The sequence below is a fragment of the Pseudophryne corroboree genome, chromosome 5, assembly GCF_028390025.1.
Source record: "Pseudophryne corroboree isolate aPseCor3 chromosome 5, aPseCor3.hap2, whole genome shotgun sequence".
NCBI classification, from domain to species: domain Eukaryota; kingdom Metazoa; phylum Chordata; class Amphibia; order Anura; family Myobatrachidae; genus Pseudophryne; species Pseudophryne corroboree.
In genome coordinates this window covers 274,835,487-274,857,619 of record NC_086448.1, presented here as the reverse complement: position 1 = coordinate 274,857,619, position 22,133 = coordinate 274,835,487, and the positions used below count along the sequence as shown (strand labels likewise).

Here is a 22,133-nt window from a genome sequence, read left to right as displayed (position 1 = left end):
TATACTACACTGTAGCTCTCCCCATGCATGAGAATGTACCCTGACGCCAGTCTTGGAGCTCCCCATGGAGCTTAACAAATAACAGCTGGAAGTTATTGTATCCTCCGAGATATGGGATAAGTCCCGATTCAATGTAATCACCAAGTATTTAAGGCCAGAAAGATGCCAGGAGAAAGCAAAGAAAGACCACAAATCATCCACTGCAGAAGGGAGACCATTAAGGTGGCAACTATAGATTTGGAATAGTTTATTTTCTCTCTCCTGGAAGATGGCCAGATCAGAAAGGTTCTTCGGGTCAGAGAGATTGTATAGCTTTGTATAGGAGTGGAACACCGTGGCCATATCTGGAGTTAACCTGTAAACCCTACCTCATTCTTAATCACCTGAATGTAGAACTCAGCCCTCTGAGAGCCCTGGTCGACAGCTTTCCAGGTTTGTTGCCCAATTGAAAATAGCGATTTCTACAAACAGATGTGTCCCCATACATATAGAATGCTGGGGGTCAAGCTTCTTTCTCTTGCAAATGTACCTCTTAATTGCAATGTGATGTGACAAAACCGCATCATGAGATTCCACTGACAAATTTGATATACGATACTTGTATATCTGTGTGCAAATGAACGCACATTCACATGGAAAAAATGCTCAGCACAAGTTGATGCACCCAGGACCTGATGCCCCAAGAAGGGATGTTTGGCATGATTGTAGCAATATTGTATGAGGACACATCTGTAGGCAAATATCCCCACCCCCACCGCATCATTGAGTGGACAGAGCAGTCTCCTCTGCCTACAGGGGGTATTAGCAATAGCACTGATCCCGTCTCCCCCATATCTGCCCTTGGCTGGTGTGCTGACGGCGCCCCCCTGTGTAGATCGGCAACGCTCCGCAGCGCATAAGCAGAGCTTTCTATCAGTTTTTTTAAAGGGGGCCTGGGAAATTTCTCTATGGCCCTTTGGACAATACTATCACTTTTCCATCTTTATCATTTTGGTAAATGTTCCCCTTACTAATGGACATGTTACTGCAAAATTTCCAACGTACCTTTACTGAGAACTTGTGAGCCCTGATTTGTACCTTGACCTGATTATGGAAGAAAAACGAGATATCAGTAACACAGTCAGACAAGGAGATAATTTTTAGCAACATGCACAACTAAGAAACATTATACACATACTAAAAATCTTTTATCTAATACTAAAATATTAACTATATGATTGAAGCCACATATAATATGCAAGTTGTGTTGAGGATCATAAACTGTAAACCAGTTTAAAAAGAAAATGGCTAATATAATAAAATTAGTGCAAATCATGTTATGTAGGGAAAGGTGTGATATGGAATGCATTAAATAAAAGCTCTTCCATATTCTTAACACACACTGGTGGTTTTTCATTTTTACGTTCTGTCATGTTTTTTCATTTTTGCTTGTCCCAGCTGAGGAACTCCCATTCTGAGACTACACACAGCTAGGAGAAACTGGTCCTGCCAAAAATCTTGAATTGATGCTATGAGCCTAATGAACAAACTACTAATGAGTAGACTGCAGGAAATTTGGTTTTAGTGTACAGACATGAGATGCAGCTATTTATCATAAGTAGGTATGAAAATGCATGGATTGCTTCAGAAGGTGGGAAGAGCTGAGCAGATCGAGTGTGTACCTTGTTGAATGCAATGACTTTATTAAAATGAAGGGATAGGGAGGCGCATTGAAAGAGGCCTTCATTGCTATGTGTGAAAACACACAGACTTTTTCTCCCTGCAAAAATATCTGATTTCTCCAATATACAATAAGTTCCAGAGAAGGGATCTTGTCCTGTTTAGTAGGATGATGCACACTACACCTTCCAGAAAAGCACATTGGGGCAGATGTGTTAAGCCTGGAGAAATGATAAAGAAGTGATAAGTGGAAGGTGATAACGCACCAGTCAGTCAGCTCCTAACTGTCATTTTTCAAACCAGTAATGATTGGCTGGTGCGTTATCACCTTCCACTTATCACTTCTTTAGTTTGGACTTTAAAGTCTTTAAAGTGTAATTTTACTCTTTTCCTCATTCTTGCTTTATTTAGGTATATCTGAGAGTTTCATGTATCTTTCAATGCAGGGGCGTAACCAGAACTTTGTGGGCCCCATAGCAACATTTTTACGGGGCCCCCCAACTCAGGTCTCCACCAGAGTACAAATTACTCTGGTGACAGGAGCTGCAGCACCAGTATCACAGAGTCACAGAATCTTCCCTCCAATTGCAGGAGCCTTGCCAACTGACTTCCAGTCCCTGTACGTCACCTGAAGAAAGAGACCAGTGAGATGATGATGTCATGATCTTGCAAGATCAGTAGATCTGCAGCGGTGGCCGGAAGCACTGGAGTTATCACACAGTCTTGGACCAGTGACATACCTCCGCCCCCTCCCCTGAACCCATGGATGACCCGGGATTCCATTTCCATGTATCAGAGATATCTGCTGTGGTCCCTCTGTCATACATTTAGGAGATGCTTAACATTTGCAGTTAACCCCCTAAAACCAGTGTTTTCAGGGATTACGCTGCAATTATAGAATGATAAATGGGCCTAAAGGTCTAGTTAATAGGCCTCTAGGGGTGCAAATGAATCGGTTGTGCTAAATTACATTCAATATGTATAAAAGGCTATTCAGCTTAAAACAATTTATTACAAATCCGTATACGTATAATTAAAAAAGCGCAGATAAAAATGCAGATAATTAGACATTACAGTTAATATTATAGGGCCTAATTCAGATCTGATCGCAGCAGCAAATTTGCTAGCTAATGGGCAAATCCATGTGCACTGCGGGGGATTAGATATAACATGTGGACAGAGAGAGTTAGATTTGGGTGAGGTGTGTTCAAGCTGAAATCTAAATTGCAGTTTAAAAATAAAGCAGACAGTATTTACCCTGCACAGAACCAATGTAAGCCACCCAAATCTAACTCTCTCTGCACATGTTATATCTGTGCCACCCCCTGCACTGCACATGGTTTTGCCCATTAGCTAACAAATTTGCTGCTGCAATCAGATCTCAATCACCCCCATAGTTCATACAATATCCATAGTCTACTTATTTGGGGAATCTGTGTTTACATTAATGCAGCTGCAGAGATAAATCCCACAGTTTTGTTTAGGGCTGAAATCACAAGGTTACATAGGTTAAAAAAGTCACTGATGTTCAGACACCCTCCCTCTCTCCTGATGGTGGTTAGCAGGCTGCAAACTATTATGTATATGATTCCCCTGTCTGCCTTGGTGCTTGAATCTGGAAGCGTTGTGGTATTAATCCAGCTCTCCCGTTCTAGATGCTAGCAGAGAACTTACTACTGCAGGTGATGGGAGCAGAGTAGTTTTCATCTGTCTGTGTACGGGGATGTTGAGCGCTGCTTCCGGGGTCCATTGGCGGAGGGGGCATAGTCAACACGATTCACTCGGCCAGTCGTGCCAGACTTTGTCAGAACTGTGTATTCATGCTGAGAGGGGTGTGTATGAATCTTCCCATTGTCACATTGTGTGTGCGTGTGCTATCCTGATAAACTCATTCTCCTCTTGTTCAATTGGCCCTTCCTTGCTTGGCCGGAGGGGGCCCCTAAGACACCGGGCCCCATAGCAAGTGCACCCCTTGCACCCTCTATAGTGGTGCCAGTGTTTAAATATGCCACTCTGTCTCAGCCCCCTTCTCTGCCAATCCCTCCACCTTCAAAGCTCTTTCACTCTCCTCCCACTCCTTCCTAAAAATCCACTCCCCCTCCTGTACTCTCTGGTCAGCTGGTGACTGCCGCCACTCCTCTGCACTGATCACCACCTCTAACTCCCACCTCTGAAATGTGTCACGCATGCCACTATCCTAATCTGCCTCGTTCCAACAGACTATCCACAAATATCCACTGCTGCAAATGTGTGCACAGAACCCACTTACAGTATTCACACATACCTACCAGACCTCTGCCTGTTCTCTTCTTCCCTTCTACACCCTTAACCCCTTGTATCTCCCCAATACCTCCATTCCTTCTCTTTGTATAATGGAAGCTCTGTGAGCAGGGCCCTCCCAGTGTTTTATTTCTAGCCTGGTTCCAGTAACTCGGGCAGTTGGTAAACTTTACTACTACAGTATGCCTACACTTGTGACTAATATATTTTGTTACTCTGTTATGTGTTTTTGCACTGTACGGCACTGCAGACATTTATGGCACTGATACTAGAAGGCGCACATAGAAATAGGTGAAGGCTAGATATTGTTACAATACAGATAAAGTGGGACTTCCATCATTTACGTGTCTTAATTTAACCACAAAACGGGATGAAAAGGTACATGTAAAATTTGCCACTGAAAATGAACCTAGATTTAAACTGCGCAGCTAATTTCATTTTCAGCATGGTAAGGTACAGTAGTGTCACTTAGAGTGTCCATGATAGCTCTCGCCAGTTTAACTAACGCAATATTACAGCAGAATACACTGTATATTCAGGTGTGTCAGATTTGACAGACCTGTGCTGCTGTTCTTATGCTTATAGATCCCAAAGGAGAAACATTACATATGAAGATCATTCTGATCATTAACAAACAATGCTGTAGATCCTCAGTAACATCCGCAAACACAGATGACATAATGAGTACACAGAGGGGATGATTCTGAGTCGGACACAAAACGCTGTGTTTGCGTGATGTTGTGAAAACCAGAGTTACTACTATATACTAATGTAAGTTTCTATAGGGTTAATGTGAGAATCCATGCGGCTTCAAGCGATAGCTTCTCTGCCCACTGTTTACCTGTGCACAGCTGCAACCGCCATCGTCAGTATTAGAACTTGCAGCAGCCCCATGCAAGGTGCAAGAGATCGGTCTGAAACAGGCTTCCCTTGCCCATACGCATGACTCAGAATGCCATGGAACTCCAGCTACATGCCCAAGACACGGCCACAAGACAAAACAGCCCCACAGCTTCTCCACCGTCTAGTACATTTTTCACTCTCTGAGTTTTTGTTAGTTGCCCTCCAGCTACCTTCCAGGTGGCACAATAAAGAAAAAACAATTCTCACGAGAGACCAAACGCCTTACTATTCCACCTAGAACCACTGAGACACTTAAACTCTGGCACTCTGCAGGTTCACTAGTCCCTATGGCAGCATTTTACACATCAGTCGGATTTATATAGGATGAATGGATAGATGTAAGTAATCTGGTAACATCTTACATTGGAGCTCAGTGCAGAGATCTGCTGTCAATTTACATGTGCTAACAGTTATTGTAACTACTTGTAGGGGTGGTGTGGTATGGATAGAGGCGTTACTTGCTGGGTGTGAACACCAGATGCGAAATTCATATCCCCAATGCATACTAAAAAGGGGCATGGCCTATATTAATGGGTGTGGTCTTACATCACTCTGGGGGCATGTCCAGCATTCCTGGAGATGCTTGGCTGCCCCTGGAGACTAGTGTCTGCAATGTTGGCTCCTCCTCTGTTACAGAAGCCTAGCACTGCAAGAGAATGTTACCCTGCAGTACCTGGCTCCTGAAACTGTGGAGGAGCCTGCATTTTGATGTCAACCCCTCCAAGAGTGACACTCGGGTGAGGCCTGCACCCTCCACTCCCCCATAGTGACGACACTGGCCATGGGAGCATTCAAATACAACATCTCAATCTCTACCATAGTGACAGATGGATGTAAGGGGGAACGCTCCTCAACTGTCACACAAAAGCAATAAAGCATTTAAGTTGTTTTATGCAAAATTTTCTTCTGGAATCGATCTTCTTTGGAATGTTTCATTGCTTGGATAGTGTCCGAGCTCTTATGAATAATGTGTTTTTTTCATTGGAAGCTATGATTTTTGTCTGGAAAATCACATTTGTGGGCCGAGTTACAGTTAGTAGAGTAGTTTTGCAGGCCCTATTTACCTGTGGATTTCCACCCTATGCTATTCAGGCTGGAGCTGGATTACATTATGGCAGGGGAACCCCATGCAGCATGTTTCCCTGCTATAGTGTTAACAGTTCCACCTAGCAGGCCTACAGTAGAACTCATTGTATAGCCTGGATTCCATGAGCTTTGCCCTTGGCTTTCTGGTAACTTTTTAGGCTGCAATTTTTAGACCTATTCCAAATCAAACCCTACAGTATATGAACTGGCCATGTGATACCACCTTAAATGTTATCAGAGATTTATAAATTCTTCATGGATGTTTGCAAAGTTCTTCTATAGAGACTGTGGACCAAATGTAAAAGGTCCTGATGTAACAAAAAATACAAAAAGAGTTAAGGAATAGGAAGTCCATCAGAATTCTCAAGAAAGAAAGAAAGTTTTTAAGGGTTTCCCAATCTCAGTCCTAAAGGCACCCTAAGGCACCCAGGTTTTAAGGCTATCCATGCTTGTGTACATATAGTATAATCACACTGACTGAGGCACTAATTAAGCCAACTGTGCTTAAGCATGGATAGCCTTAAAACGTGGACTGTTAGGGTGCCTTGAGGACCAAGTTTGTGAAGCACTGCAATATACTTTATACCCACCAAAAGCCAGAAAAAACAAATAGAAGTAATTTGTGTACTACAAGTGGGTTCCCATTGATCTTTTCATGGGTTCCCTACTGCAAATTAAGAACAAACATGTAAAAAAGTTCCTACTTTCCTAACAACAATATGTAACCAAAAATAGGATTTTAATTACCTACCAGTAAATCCTTTTCTCGTAGTCTGTAGTGGATACTGGGAATCCAATTAGTACCATGGGGTATAGACAGGTCCACTTAGAGCCATGGGCACTATAGAAGTTTAATTACGTGTGCTGGCTCCTCCCTCTATGCCCCTCCTACCAAACTCAGTCTAGGAAACTTTGCTCGGAGTAGACGGACATACTTTGAGAAAAGGATATAGAAAAGGAAAATGGTGAGAATTCGAACCAGCACAACCAGAACAAGAGGAAAGTCATGCTAACCAAACTTGCAAACAGGGATAGCAACAGCTGAACCAAACAACATTACTTAACCAAGTAACACAGCAGGAAGAATGAAGCACCGGGCGGGCACCCAGTATCCCCTACGGACTACGAGAAAAGGATTTACCGGTAGGTAATTAAAATCCTATTTTCTCTTACGTCCTAGGGGATACTGGGAATCCATTTAGTACCATGGGAAGTACCCAAGCTCCCAAACTGGGTGGGAGAGTGCTGAGGTTCTTGCAGAACTGATTGACCAAACTGAAGGTCCCCAGAGGCCAAAGTAACGAACTTGTAAAACTTAGCAAACGTGTTCGAACCCAAACAAGTAGCTGCTCGGCAGAGCTGTAAAGCCGAGACACCCCGGGCAGCCGCCCAAGAGGAACCCACCGACCTAGTAGAGTGGGCTTGAACAGATTTTGGAATCGGAAAACCTGCTGTAGAATAAGCATGCTTGATAGTGAGCCTGATCCAGTGTGCAAATAACTGCTTCAAAGCAGGACACCCAATCTTGTTGGGATCATAAAGAACAAACAGGGAGTCTGATTTCCTATGGCGAGCTGTTCTCTTCACATAGACCTTCAAAGCCCTTACAACATCCAAAGACTTTGAAGTTGCAGAGGCGTCCGTAGCAACCGGAACCACAATAGGTTGGTTGATGTGAAATGCGGACACCACGTTAGGAAGAAATTGCTGACAAGTCCTGAGTTCAGCTCTGTTCTCATGGAAAATTAAGTAGGGGCTCTTGTAAGACAACGCCCCCAACTCCAACACACGTCTTGCTGAAGCCAAGGCCAACAGTGTGACGGTCTTCCACGTAAGGTACTTTACATCTACCTCCTGCAATGGTTCAAACCAGTCCGATTGGAGGAACTGCAGCACCAAATTGAGATCCCAAGGTGCCGTAGGAGGCACAAAGGAAGGTTGTACGTGCAGAACACCTTTCAAGAACGTCTGGACCTCAGGGAGAGAAGTCCATTGTTTCTGAAAGAAAATAGACAAGGCCGAAATCTGAACTTGAATGAAGCCACTCCCAACTGCAGAAAAAGCAAGAAACGTTCCAGATGAAATTCCACCGTAGAATATTGTCTGCTCTCACACCAAGAGACATATTTCTTCCAGATACGATAGTAATGTTTAGATGTTACCCCCTTTCTGGCTTGGATCATGGTTGGGATGATTTTGTCAGGAATCCCTCCCCTGGCTAGAATCAACCGTTCAACTTCCATGCCGTTACCATGGCTACGTTTAAGTCTTGATAGATGAATGGGCCCTGCTGCAGAAGATCCTCTCGAAGAGGCAGATGCCACGGATCTTCGATCAGCATCTCGAGAAGATCCGCATACCAGGCCCTTCGTGGCCAGTCGGAGCAATGAGGATTGCTTGAGCCTTTTACTTTTTTATACTTTTTAGAATTCTTGGGATCAGAGGAATGGGAGGAAACAAGTACACCAGCTGGTAAACCCATGGAGTTGTCCGGGCGTCTACCGCTACTGCCTGTGGGTCCTCCGACCTGGAACAATACCTCTTGAGCTTCTTGTTGAGTCGAGAGGCCATCATGTCGATTTGTGGATACCCCCACTGACGTGTTAACCACCGAAACACCTCCGGGTGGAGGCCCCATTCCCCTGGGTGCAGGTCGTGTCTGCTGAGGAAGTCTGCTTCCCAGTTGTATACTCCAAGAATGAAGATCGCCGAAAATGCCACAGCGTGTTTTTCCACCCAGAGAAAAATTCTTGACACCTCTGACATTGCGGCTCTGCTTTTTGTTCCGCTATGTTGGTTTATGTACGTTACCGCTGTCACATTGTCCGACTGAACCTGAATGGCCTGATTCTGAAGAAAAGCTGAGGCCTGCAATAGGGTGTTGTAGATAGCCCTTAGTTCCAGAATGTTTATTGGAAGGACGACTTCCTGACTTGACCATCTTCCCTGAAACTGTACCCCCTGGGTGACTGCTCCCCAACCTCTGAGGCTTGCGTCTGTGGTTAGCAGAATCCAATTCTAAATCCCGAACCTCCGACCCTCGATTAGGTGAGAAGTCTGTAGCCACCACAGGAGGGAGATTCTGGCTATTGGTGAGACGAATCCTATGGTGCATGTGAAGATGCGATCCGGACCATTTGTCCAACAGATCCAGCTGGAAGGGCCTTGCATGAAACCTTCCGTACTGAATTACTTTGCAAGAAGCCACCATTTATCCCAGAAGGCGTATGCAGAGATGCACTGAGATTCGGGTCGGCATCAAGATTACCATTGCCTTTTCCAAGGGAATGAACACTTTCTGAGACTCTGTGTCCAGTATCATTCCCAGGAAATGAAGCCTCTGCGTTGGTTCTATTTGAGATTTTGGTAGGTTCAGAATCCACTCATGATCTAGGAGTAGTCTGGTTGAGAGGGCAATGTTCTCCAACAGCTGTTCCCTGGATGGTGCCTTTATCAGAAGATCGTCCAGGTACGGAACAATGTTCACTCCCTGTCTGCGGAGCAACATCATCTCTGTCATCACTTTGGTGAACACCCTCGGTGCTGTGGAGAGACCAAATGTCAGGGCCTGAAACTGGTAGTAACAGTCCTGCAGGGCAAACCGTAGATAAGCCTGATGAGGTGGCCAGATCGGAATGTGAAGGTACGCACCCTTGACATTCAGAGATGCTAGGAATTCAACCTCCTCCAGACCTGAGATCACTGCTCTCAGCGACTCCATCTTGAATTTGAACACTCATAAATAGGGGTTCAATGACTTGAAGTTCAGAATCGGTCTTACCAAACCATCTGGTTTCAGTACTACAAACAAGCTGGAATGGTAACCCTTGTTTTGTAGATGAGGTGGAACTGGAACAATGACCTGAGTCTGTACCAGTTTTTGAATGGCGTCCTGTAAGGTTATACTTGCCTCTTGTGAAACTGGTAAGCCTGATTTGAAGAAGCTGTGAGGTGGGAGCTCCTGAAACTCCAGTCTGTAGCCCTGGGATATAAGGTCTTTGACCCAGGGATCCTGGCATGATCCTGTCCAGATGTAACTGAAGAATTTTAACCAGGCTCCCACCCTCCTGTCTTCCAGGCATCGCGGTCCACCGTCATGCGGAAGGTTTGAGGAAGCAGAGCCTGAGCTCTGTTCCTGTGAACCAGCAGTCACTGGTTTGTGTGGTTTACCTCTGGCGGCGGTAGAAGAACCTCTGGCCTTGCCCATAAACTTGGCAGTCCGAAAAGACTGTAGGTTGGGTCCTGAGTAGAATCACCAAACTTATCTAGGCGCTAATGAATAATAATTGCATGCAAATAATCTAATCTATCGGAAAATATATATACACACAAAGCAGCAATTCAATCTAGCTGTGTCTGTGTTCACACAGCTTAATTAGTAGCAGCTGACTTCAGTTCTCCCAAAAAACAATATTTTACTTGTGACTTTTATGCGCTATAAATACATGTGCATGAAATGACTAGAGACCACATCAATGTAATAGAAATATGTATATAGAAAGTTTCTTTTATGTAAACATTAAAATTTTATTATAAACAGACATTTAGTAACACTTAAAACGACAACCTCAGACAGCATCCAGTGTTATATATAAAGATATTCCCAAATAGATTTTTTGTGTAGCCACGTGACTCTTCCTGTATTGAATCCAGAAATAATGTGTAAATATGTCCTCATTCCATAAATTGTATCTCCAGACTAAAACATTGTATTTTAGTGTCCATTAAAATGGATTATATTCCTTATGCTGGAAACTAATGCTGTTCAATACACTGTTCCTATTTGTTTAAGCCCTGAGAAAAAAACTGTAATGGGCTATGTTCTAATTGAACGTATGTCCTCCAGCGGGAGTGAGCGGTGTGCAGCCGTACCTGTGATGCTCTCCACTGCTGGCCAGGACGGGTGCGTCTCTTGGCGGTGAGCTCCAACTGCCGGGAGACGCTTCTATAATGTAGCTGCGCCCGGCTTTAACACTCCTGCTCAGCTGACAACTCCGGTCTCCAATACCCCCTTCATGATGAGCGCCTCTGGCATACAGCGTCTCAATGGCAAACATGAATGCAGGAGGATTTTCTGGATATACTCAGCATGAATGGCGGGTATCCACAGCAGCTGTACAAGTCCTTTGGGGGGTACAGGGGTAAAATACTGATGCGTTTCGCACCCCAGGGTGCATACTCATAGAATGATTCCCCCATTGTTCACTGAAAATCCTTATATCCCCATCTTCCCAATTGGACTCATATTCTTATTGGTCAAAAGGACCTACACAGGTGTAGTAGATCATGTTTCACCGGATGCTTTTGTATTAACCAGCTGAATACCAATCCTTACTTAAGATATACTTTTTATTATTTATTTATTTATTTAACATTCTGATGCTGTCAAGAGGAAGCTTTCCCATAATACACAACACAGTTGCAGAAATATGATATACATTTTACCAAATAGATATAAAACAATAATATAAAACAACAAATATAAAACCTAAATATATAATTCAAAAAACAAATATAAAATGCCACAGGTCCTAAGTTGGATTTGAACCCAGAGTTTGCTTGTTCCCAAGCGATTACCTAAACCACTAGCCCATACGATGGCTTGATACAGGAAAACTGTTTTTTAACATTCCTATATTACTAATCTCATTGTGATTTTCATTTGAACTGGAGTTTCTATAAAATCTAGAGATAAAAAAAACCTCCTACTTTCCTTGTATATTTCTGATAATGACTGTAATATTTCTATAATTTAATTTCTTGAACTTCCTTTATGAACTTTAAAATGGTACAGCAATATGCCTAAAAACTATAATGTCCAACAAAAGCCTATACCTACTTCCAATTTGTTTAACACAATCCATATTAGACATCTAAGGTCTACGCTACTCAATCCAGACAATTTTTATATACATACTATTAGATTCCACCAGTTACCCTTGTGTCACTATCGTGGCTATATTTCAAGGAATATTTGGACACCACCTCCTATATAAATGTCCAAATCTCTAACCAAGGCATGATATTGTATTCTACCCTATTGTATTCTACTCCATATCTTACATCCCTCAAAATGTAACACCATCTAGTATCTGCAGTACTTGGAACTAGACCAAGTACCCCATGATGCCTCTCCATCTTGTAATACCAAGCTAAAACCATCCCCTTACTCTCTAATATCCCTTCCTAGCTGGCGGAGCTGCAGAAGGTAGGTATGTGGACTTACCCGCAGTAGCACGGGAGATCCATTTCTCGAGTTCATCTCCAAATAAGGCCTCTCCTGTGAAAGGTAGGCCTTCCACTCCGTCCCTGGAGTCCGCATCAGCAGTGCACTGACGTAGCCATAATCCACTGTGTGCCGACACTGCCATAGCTGTAGTGCGAGCGTTAGGCACACCTATTTCTTTTATGGCTTCCACCATAAAGTTTGCAGAGTCTTGTATATGTTGCAGTAGCAAAACAATGTCCTCTTGAGGTAAGGTGTCTAACCCCTCAAATAAATTATCAGACCATTTAGCAATGGTTCTTGTAATCCACCCACATGCTATAGTAGGTCTCTGGGTCACCCCAGCAGCAGGATACAAAGATTTGAGTGTAGTCTCAATCTTGCGATCAGCCGCATCTTTTAAGGAGGCTGCACCAGGGACAGGTAATACAATTTTACGTGAGAGCCTGGAGACTGACGCATACACTATCGGTGGATTTTCCTATTTTTTCCTATCCTCAGGAGGAAAAGGAGAACATGATAATAACCGTCTAGGAATTTGACATTTCTTATCTGGATTAACCCACGGTTCTTCAAACAGGGTATTAAGTTCCTTTGACACAGGAAAAGTGGCTGAGGGTTTTTTCTTAATATTAAAGTAAGATTCCTCACGCTCCTCTGTCACCTTATCAGAGATATTTAGAATTTATCTGATACCATCTATGAGAGCCTCTACACCCTGTGACAGAGTACCCTCCCCTACCTCTATGTCCACCTCACCTTCTTCCATTTCTGACCCTTCATTATCAGAGTCAGAATGCAAGATATGGGCCAAAGTACGTTTTTGCGGACAAATGGTAAAGGACTGAGACGCTGGTTTGAGTCCTTTTTCATAAACTCAGCCATAGACTGCCTTAAGTATTGCATCTCCTTCTCATTACGAGATAATTTTGTAGAAATGGTGGTAATCATTCCCCTAATGGAGTCAGCCATGCTGCTTCTGCCCCACTAGCCTGGGAAGGGATACTACACTGAGTGCACACTAGTGAACCCCCTGGAGAAGAGGAACACTGTGCGTATATATGAAACACACTCTTTGCCTGACATACTGCAGCAGTGACAGCACACACACAGGAAAAGGTTATAAGCACAAGAGAAAGTTCCTAACGCAACGGAGGAAAGGATTCTTCACTGTTAGGGCAATCAGGATGTGGAATTCCCTGCTAGGGAAGGTGGTAATGGCGGACTCTGTAATTGGATTTAAAAAAGGAATGGATACATTTCTGAATGAAAATTATATCCAAGTTTATAATTCTTAAAATATCAACGTGGTTAATCTGGGGGTAGCTAACCAGTCATAAAACATTATTCAGCGATTATGTAGAATCATCACAACTTAATACAGGTTGAACACGATGGGCAATTTGCCTCTATTCAACCTCAATTACTATGTTACTATGTTACACAATTAACCCACAAAGAGCCCTTCCAGAGAGACACAGAGTATGGAACCAGCAGACAGCACCCTTATTGCTAATGCCAAATTTAGCCGGGTCGCAGACTAAGTATCTAGATTACTAGACTAGGCTCTGCGTCCCTGTAAATCAGCATCTGTGTCAGCTGCAGTAAGGAAAATGGCGCTTGTGAGCTGCTGGATCCGCTCATAGTGAAGCCCCGCCCCTTCAATGGTGCATGGTCTTCCCGCTCTTCTTTATACTGGCTTTATGTGACTGTGTGCATAAAATGGAGACAATCCCCTTTTATGGCTGTAGTGCCAGTCTGGGAACTGTGTACACTATAGTGTACTTAGTCAGGAGACTCAGAACACCACGTGTAGAAGCCGTGCGTCTCCGTACCCTCATGCCGCAATAATGGTCAGTGACCTGCTAACCGGGATGCTGGCTTAGTACTCACCACTCTTCAATCTTCTGGCTCTGTTAGGGGTGGCGACATGCTGCGGGAATGTACGCTCGCCATGGTGGGGCTTGCAAATAGTTCCCTCAGGAGCTAGTGTCCTGTCAGCAGTGAACGGGACCATTAACCCTTAGTGGGGTTGTGCCGTTCCCCCCCCCCCCCCCTAAAAATCCCATGAAGCAGGCAGACTGGTGCCATCCAGTCCTGCCTGAAAATAACGAACTTTAAAAATAAATGTAGAAAACTCTTCAGGAGCTTCCAGAGACGTGACCAGCTCCTCCGGGCACATTTTCTAAACTGATATCCGTAGGGGATACTGGGTGCTTCATTCTTCCTGCTGTGTTACTTGGTTAAGTAATGTTGTTTGGTTCAGCTGTTGCTGTCCCTGTTTGCAAGTTTGGTTAGCATGACTTTCCTCTTGTTCTGATTGTGCTGGTTCGAATTCTCACCATTTTCCTTTTCTATATCCTTCTCTCAAAGTATGTCCGTCTCCTCCAAGCAAAGTTTCCTAGACTGAGTTTGGTAGGAGGGGCATAGAGGGAGGAGCCAGCACACGTAATCAAACTTCTATAGTGCCCATGGCTCCAAGTGGACCCGTCTATACCCCATGGTACTAATTGTATTCCCAGTATCCCCTAGGACATAAGAGAATTAAGATTTGACTTATAACCAATAGGAATTAGAATGAAATACATTGTTACTTCAAAGAGAGTCTAAAACTGGGTGCACACTAAACAATTATTGGGCTGATCAATGTGTATGCAGAAGAATTATCCAATAAATGGATTGAAACGCTTCTGCAATGGTCAGATCGGGAGGTCAGAACATAGGGGGTCATTCTGACTTGAAAGCTCTTTGCAGTGCAGCAATCAGGTCAGAACTGCGCATGTGACAACGCATGGCTGACAGCCGACGGCTGTTAATCAGGCAGAGGCGGTCGCTGAGCGGGAGGGGGCAGAACGGCGGCGTTTGGCCGACGTTTTGTGGGCGCAGTCTGGCCAACGCAGGTGTGGTCGGGCCGTGGGGGGGGGGGGCTCAGCGGCTGCATCACATCACACGCAGCCATTGCGTGCTGGGCTCCCGCCCAACACGCAAAAGCTGCGCTGGCCGGGAGCTACTCCTGAAGTACAAAAGCATCACGGCTGTGCAATGCTTTTGTACTTCTGCGATGGGGCAGGGACTGACATGCGGGGCGGGCTAGCCCTGTGCTGGGCGTCCCCCCCCCACATGTCTGTGTTCCTGATCGTAGCTGGGCTAAATTTAGCACAGCTACGATCAAGTTGGAATCATCCCCATAGGGCCTAATTCAGAGTTGATCGCAGCAGCAAATTTGTTATCAGTTGGGCAAAACCATGTGCACTGCAGGGGGGGGGGCAGATATAACATGTACAGAGAGAGTTAGATTTGGGTGGGGGGGTGTTCAAACTGAAATCTAAATTGCAGTGTAAAAATAAAGCAGCCAGTATGTACCCTGCACAGAAACAAAATAACCCACCCATATCTAACTCTCTCTGCAAATGTTATGTCTGCCACATCTGCAGTGCACATGGGGGGTCATTGCGAGTTGATCGTAGCTGTGCACAGCTACGATCATCTTCCCTGACATGCGGACGGACGCCCAGCACAGGGCTTGTCCGCCCTGCATGTCAGTCGCCCCCCCCCAAGGAAGTGCAAAGGCATCGCAGAGCGGCGATGCCTTTGCACTTCAAGAGTAGCTCCCGGCCAGCGAAGCTTTAGCGTGCTGCCCGAGAGCTACTCATCGCTCTCCGGCCTGCAGCGGCTGCGTGTGACGTCATGCAGCCGCTGCGGCCCGCCCTGGCCCCCGTTGGCCGAAAAGCCCAGTGATCGCCTCTGCTTGTCAATCAGGCAGAGGTGATCGCATCCCTGCTATGGCCTTCGGCCATCTGACATGCGCCGGCGCAGTAGGGACCCGTTCGCTCTGCTGCGTTAAAAAGCAGCGAGCAAACGGGTCAGAATGACCACCATGGTTTTGCCAAACTGCTAACATTTGCTGCTGCGTTCAACTCTGAATTACCCCCTTAGTTTCAGAGAAAATGATGCAATTGAATAGGGAAATCCAGATATTCTGCCGAAAAGAACTGCCAATATATATTTTCCCTTTAGCGAGCTTAGTTTTAGCCTTGCTTGAGTTACAGTATTTTCCTTTCTTGGATTTGAACGTGGATTTAGTGCAATGTGTTTCCGGACCAATTTTCAACAGTGCCTGATCTTTTTTTTGTTTAATTTTATGCCTGTTTTCATTAGTGATGAGCGGGTTCGGTTTCCGATAAACCGAACCCACACGAATTTTACCTTTTTTACACGGGTCCGAGCCATGCTCGGATTCTCCCGTATGGCTCGGTTAACCCGAGCGCGCCCGAACGTCATCATCCCGCTGTCGGATTCTCGCGAGATTCGGATTCTATATAAGCAGCCGCGCGTCGCCGCCATTTTCACACGTGCATTGGAGATGATAGGGAGAGGACGTGGCTGGCGTCCTCTCCGTTTATAATGTAGAAGAGACAGTTGATTTGATTGCAGTTGTTTATTACTAATTGTGGGGAGGATTGGGGAGCAGCTGTTAGGAGTACAGTGCAGAGTTTTGCTGATAGTGACCACCAGTTTTTTTTATCCGTTCTCTGCCTGAAAAAAACGCTCCATACCATATCTGTGCTCAGTGTGCTGCATGATATATCTGTGCTAAGTGCTCACACTGCTTAATTGTGGGGACTGGGGAGCAGCAGCAGCTATAGCAGGAGTACAGTGCAGACTAGAGTTTTGCTGACAGTGACCACCAGTATACGTTTGTCTGCCTGAAAAACACTCCATATCTGTGCTCACAGTGTGCTGCTTTATTGTGGGGAGTGGACTGGGGACCACCAGTATAATTAATAATATTATATAGGACGGAGGAGTACAGTGCAGAGTGCACTGCTGTACCTACCTACCTACCTCTGTGTCGTCATCCATTAAGTATACTATCCATCTACATTCCTATACCTGTGGTGCATTTTAGTTTAGCAGTTTGCTGACAGTGTCCACCAGGTCCAGTATACTGTATATAGCAGTACGGTAGGCCACTGCTGTACCTACCTCTGTGTCGTCACTCGTCATCCATTAAGTATACTATCCATCCATCTACATTGTATACCTGTGGTGGCTTTTTTTTAGACTAGTTTAGCAGTTTGCTGACAGTGTCCACCAGGTCCAGTATACTGTATATAGCAGTACGGTAGGCCACTGCTGTACCTACCTCTGTGTCGTCACTCGTCATCCATTAAGTATACTATCCATCCATCTACATTGTATACCTGTGGTGGCTTTTTTTTAGACTAGTTTAGCAGTTTGCTGAGTGTCCACCAGGTCCAGTATACTGTATATAGCAGTACGGTAGGCCACTGCTGTACCTACCTCTGTGTCGTCACTCGTCATCCATTAAGTATACTATCCAGCCATCTACATTGTATACCTGTGGTGGGTTTTTTTTAGACTAGTTTAGCAGTTTGCTGACAGTGTCCACCAGGTCCAGTATACTGTATATAGCAGTACGGTAGGCCACTGCTGTACCTACCTCTGTGTCGTCACTCGTCATCCATTAAGTATACTATCCATCCATCTACATTGTATACCTGTGGTGGCTTTTTTTTAGACTAGTTTAGCAGTTTGCTGACAGTGTCCACCAGGTCCAGTATACTGTATATAGCAGTACGGTAGGCCACTGCTGTACCTACCTCTGTGTCGTCACTCGTCATCCATTAAGTATACTATCCATCCATCTACATTGTATACCTGTGGTGGGTTTTTTTTAGACTAGTTTAGCAGTTTGCTGACAGTGTCCACCAGGTCCAGTATACTGTATATAGCAGTACGGTAGGCCACTGCTGTACCTACCTCTGTGTCGTCACTCGTCATCCATTAAGTATACTATCCATCCATCTACATTGTATACCTGTGGTGGTTTTTTTTTAGACTAGTTTAGCAGTTTGCTGACAGTGTCCACCAGGTCCAGTATACTGTATATAGCAGTACGGTAGGCCACTGCTGTACCTACCTCTGTGTCGTCACTCGTCATCCATTAAGTATACTATCCATCCATCTACATTGTATACCTGTGGTGGCTTTTTTTTAGACTAGTTTAGCAGTTTGCTGAGTGTCCACCAGGTCCAGTATACTGTATATAGCAGTACGGTAGGCCACTGCTGTACCTACCTCTGTGTCGTCACTCGTCATCCATTAAGTATACTATCCAGCCATCTACATTGTATACCTGTGGTGGGTTTTTTTTAGACTAGTTTAGCAGTTTGCTGACAGTGTCCACCAGGTCCAGTATACTGTATATAGCAGTACGGTAGGCCACTGCTGTACCTACCTCTGTGTCGTCACTCGTCATCCATTAAGTATACTATCCATCCATCTACATTGTATACCTGTGGTGGCTTTTTTTTAGACTAGTTTAGCAGTTTGCTGACAGTGTCCACCAGGTCCAGTATACTGTATATAGCAGTACGGTAGGCCACTGCTGTACCTACCTCTGTGTCGTCACTCGTCATCCATTAAGTATACTATCCATCCATCTACATTGTATACCTGTGGTGGCTTTTTTTTAGACTAGTTTAGCAGTTTGCTGACAGTGTCCACCAGGTCCAGTATACTGTATATAGCAGTACGGTAGGCCACTGCTGTACCTACCTCTGTGTCGTCACTCGTCATCCATTAAGTATACTATCCAGCCATCTACATTGTATACCTGTGGTGGGTTTTTTTTAGACTAGTTTAGCAGTTTGCTGACAGTGTCCACCAGGTCCAGTATACTGTATATAGCAGTACGGTAGGCCACTGCTGTACCTACCTCTGTGTCGTCACTCGTCATCCATTAAGTATACTATCCATCCATCTACATTGTATACCTGTGGTGGCTTTTTTTTAGACTAGTTTAGCAGTTTGCTGACAGTGTCCACCAGGTCCAGTATACTGTATATAGCAGTACGGTAGGCCACTGCTGTACCTACCTCTGTGTCGTCACTCGTCATCCATTAAGTATACTATCCATCCATCTACATTGTATACCTGTGGTGGGTTTTTTTTAGACTAGTTTAGCAGTTTGCTGACAGTGTCCACCAGGTCCAGTATACTGTATATAGCAGTACGGTAGGCCACTGCTGTACCTACCTCTGTGTCGTCACTCGTCATCCATTAAGTATACTATCCATCCATCTACATTGTATACCTGTGGTGGTTTTTTTTTAGACTAGTTTAGCAGTTTGCTGACAGTGTCCACCAGGTCCAGTATACTGTATATAGCAGTACGGTAGGCCACTGCTGTACCTACCTCTGTGTCGTCACTCGTCATCCATTAAGTATACTATCCATCCATCTACATTGTATACCTGTGGTGGCTTTTTTTTAGACTAGTTTAGCAGTTTGCTGACAGTGTCCACCAGGTCCAGTATACTGTATATAGCAGTACGGTAGGCCACTGCTGTACCTACCTCTGTGTCGTCACTCGTCATCCATTAAGTATACTATCCATCCATCTACATTGTATACCTGTGGTGGCTTTTTTTTAGACTAGTTTAGCAGTTTGCTGACATTGTCCACTAGGTCCAGTATACTGTATATAGCAGTACGGTAGGCCACTGCTGTACCTACCTCTGTGTCGTCACTCGTCATCCATTAAGTATACTATCCATCCATCTACATTGTATACCTGTGGTGGCTTTTTTTTAAACTAGTTTAGCAGTTTGCTGACAGTGTCCACCAGGTCCAGTATACTGTATATAGCAGTACGGTAGGCCACTGCTGTACCTACCTCTGTGTCGTCACTCGTCATCCATTAAGTATACTATCCATCCATCTACATTGTATACCTGTGGTGGCTTTTTTTTAGACTAGTTTAGCAGTTTGCTGACAGTGTCCACCAGGTCCAGTATACTGTATATAGCAGTACGGTAGGCCACTGCTGTACCTACCTCTGTGTCGTCACTCGTCATCCATTAAGTATACTATCCATCCATCTACATTGTATACCTGTGGTGGGTTTTTTTAGACTAGTTTAGCAGTTTGCTGACAGTGTCCACCAGGTCCAGTATACTGTATATAGCAGTACGGTAGGCCACTGCTGTACCTACCTCTGTGTCGTCACTCATCATCCATTAAGTATACTATCCATCCATCTACATTGTATACCTGTGGTGGCTTTTTTTTAGACTAGTTTAGCAGTTTGCTGACAGTGTCCACCAGGTCCAGTATACTGTATATAGCAGTACGGTAGGCCACTGCTGTACCTACCTCTGTGTCGTCACTCGTCATCCATTAAGTATACTATCCATCCATCTACATTGTATACCTGTGGTGGCTTTTTTTTAGACTAGTTTAGCAGTTTGCTGACAGTGTCCACCAGGTCCAGTATACTGTATATAGCAGTACGGTAGGCCACTGCTGTACCTACCTCTGTGTCGTCACTCGTCATCCATTAAGTATACTATCCATCCATCTACATTGTATACCTGTGGTGGCTTTTTTTTAGATTAGTTTAGCAGTTTGCTGACATTGTCCACCAGGTCGAGTATACTGTATATAGCAGTACGGTAGGCCACTGCTGTACCTACCTCTGTGTCGTCACTCGTCATCCATTAAGTATACTATCCATCCATCTACATTGTATACCTGTGGTGGCTTTTTTTTAGACTATTTTGGACTATTTTAGACTATTGATACTGGCATATAATTCCACACATTAAAATATGGAGAACAAAAATGTGGAGGTTAAAAAAATAGGGAAAGATCAAGATCCACTTCCACCTCGTGCTGAAGCTGCTGCCACTAGTCATGGCCGAGACGATGAAATGCCATCAACGTCGTCTGCCAAGGCCAATGCCCAATGTCATAGTAGAGAGCATGTAAAATCCAAAACACAAAAGTTCAGTAAAATGACCCAAAAATCAAAATTAAAAGCGTCTGAGGAGAAGCTTAAACTTGCCAATATGCCATTTACGACACGGAGTGGCAAGGAACGGCTGAGGCCCTGGCCTATGTTCATGGCTAGTGGTTCAGCTTCACATGAGGATGGAAGCACTCATCCTCTCGATAGAAAAAAGAAAAGACTTAAGCTGGCAAAAGCACAGCAAAGAACTGTGCGTTCTTCGAAATCACAAATCCCCAAGGAGAGTCCAATTGTGTCGGTTGCGATGCCTGACCTTCCCAACACTGAACGGGAAGAGCTTGCGCCTTCCACCATTTGCACGCCCCCTGCAAGTGCTGGAAGGAGCACCCGCAGTCCAGTTCCTGATAGTCAAATTGAAGATGTCAGTGTTGAAGTACACCAGGATGAGGATATAGGTGTTGCTGGCGCTGGGGAGGAAATTGACAAGGAGGATTCTGATGGTGAGGTGGTTTGTTTAAGTCAGGCACCCGGGGAGACACCTGTTGTCCGTGGGACGAATATGGCCATTGACATGCCTGGTCAAAATACAAAAAAAATCAGCTCTTCGGTGTGGAATTATTTAAACAGAAATGCGGACAACAGGTGTCAAGCCGTGTGTTGCCTTTGTCAAGCTGTAATAAGTAGGGGTAAGGACGTTAACCACCTCGGAACATCCTCCCTTATACGTCACCTGCAGCGCATTCATCATAAGTCAGTGACAAGTTCAAAAACTTTGGGTGACAGCGGAAGCAGTCCACTGACCACTAAATCCCTTCCTCTTGTAACCAAGCTCCTGCAAACCACACCACCAACTCCCTCAGTGTCAATTTCCTCCTTACCCAGGAAAGCCAATAGTCCTGCAGGCCATGTCACTGTCAAGTCTGACGAGTCCTCTCCTGCCTGGGATTCCTCCGATGCATCCTTGAGTGTAACGCCTACTGCTGCTGGCGCTGCTGTTGTTGCTGCTGGGAGTCGATCGTCATCCCAGAGGGGAAGTCGGAAGACCACTTGTACTACTTCCAGTAAGCAATTGACTGTACAACAGTCCTTTGCGAGGAAGATGAAATATCACAGCAGTCATCCTGCTGCAAAGCGGATAACTGAGGCTTTGGCAGCCTGGGCGGTGAGAAACGTGGTTCCGGTATCCATCGTTAATTCAGAGCC

The 22,133-nt window shown here is 44.7% G+C and overlaps 1 protein-coding gene across 1 annotated transcript in view; it reads right to left on the bottom strand.

The window, feature by feature from the left end:
- The window catches only part of LOC134927618 (collagen alpha-6(VI) chain-like), a 409,854-nt gene that overhangs the window by 1,887 nt on the left and 385,834 nt on the right, over window positions 1-22,133 (bottom strand). Inside the window, exon 41 of the mRNA XM_063922353.1 lies at window positions 1,045-1,083. Coding sequence (XP_063778423.1) covers window positions 1,045-1,083 — 39 coding nt within the window. The remainder of the gene's footprint in view (window positions 1-1,044; window positions 1,084-22,133) is intronic.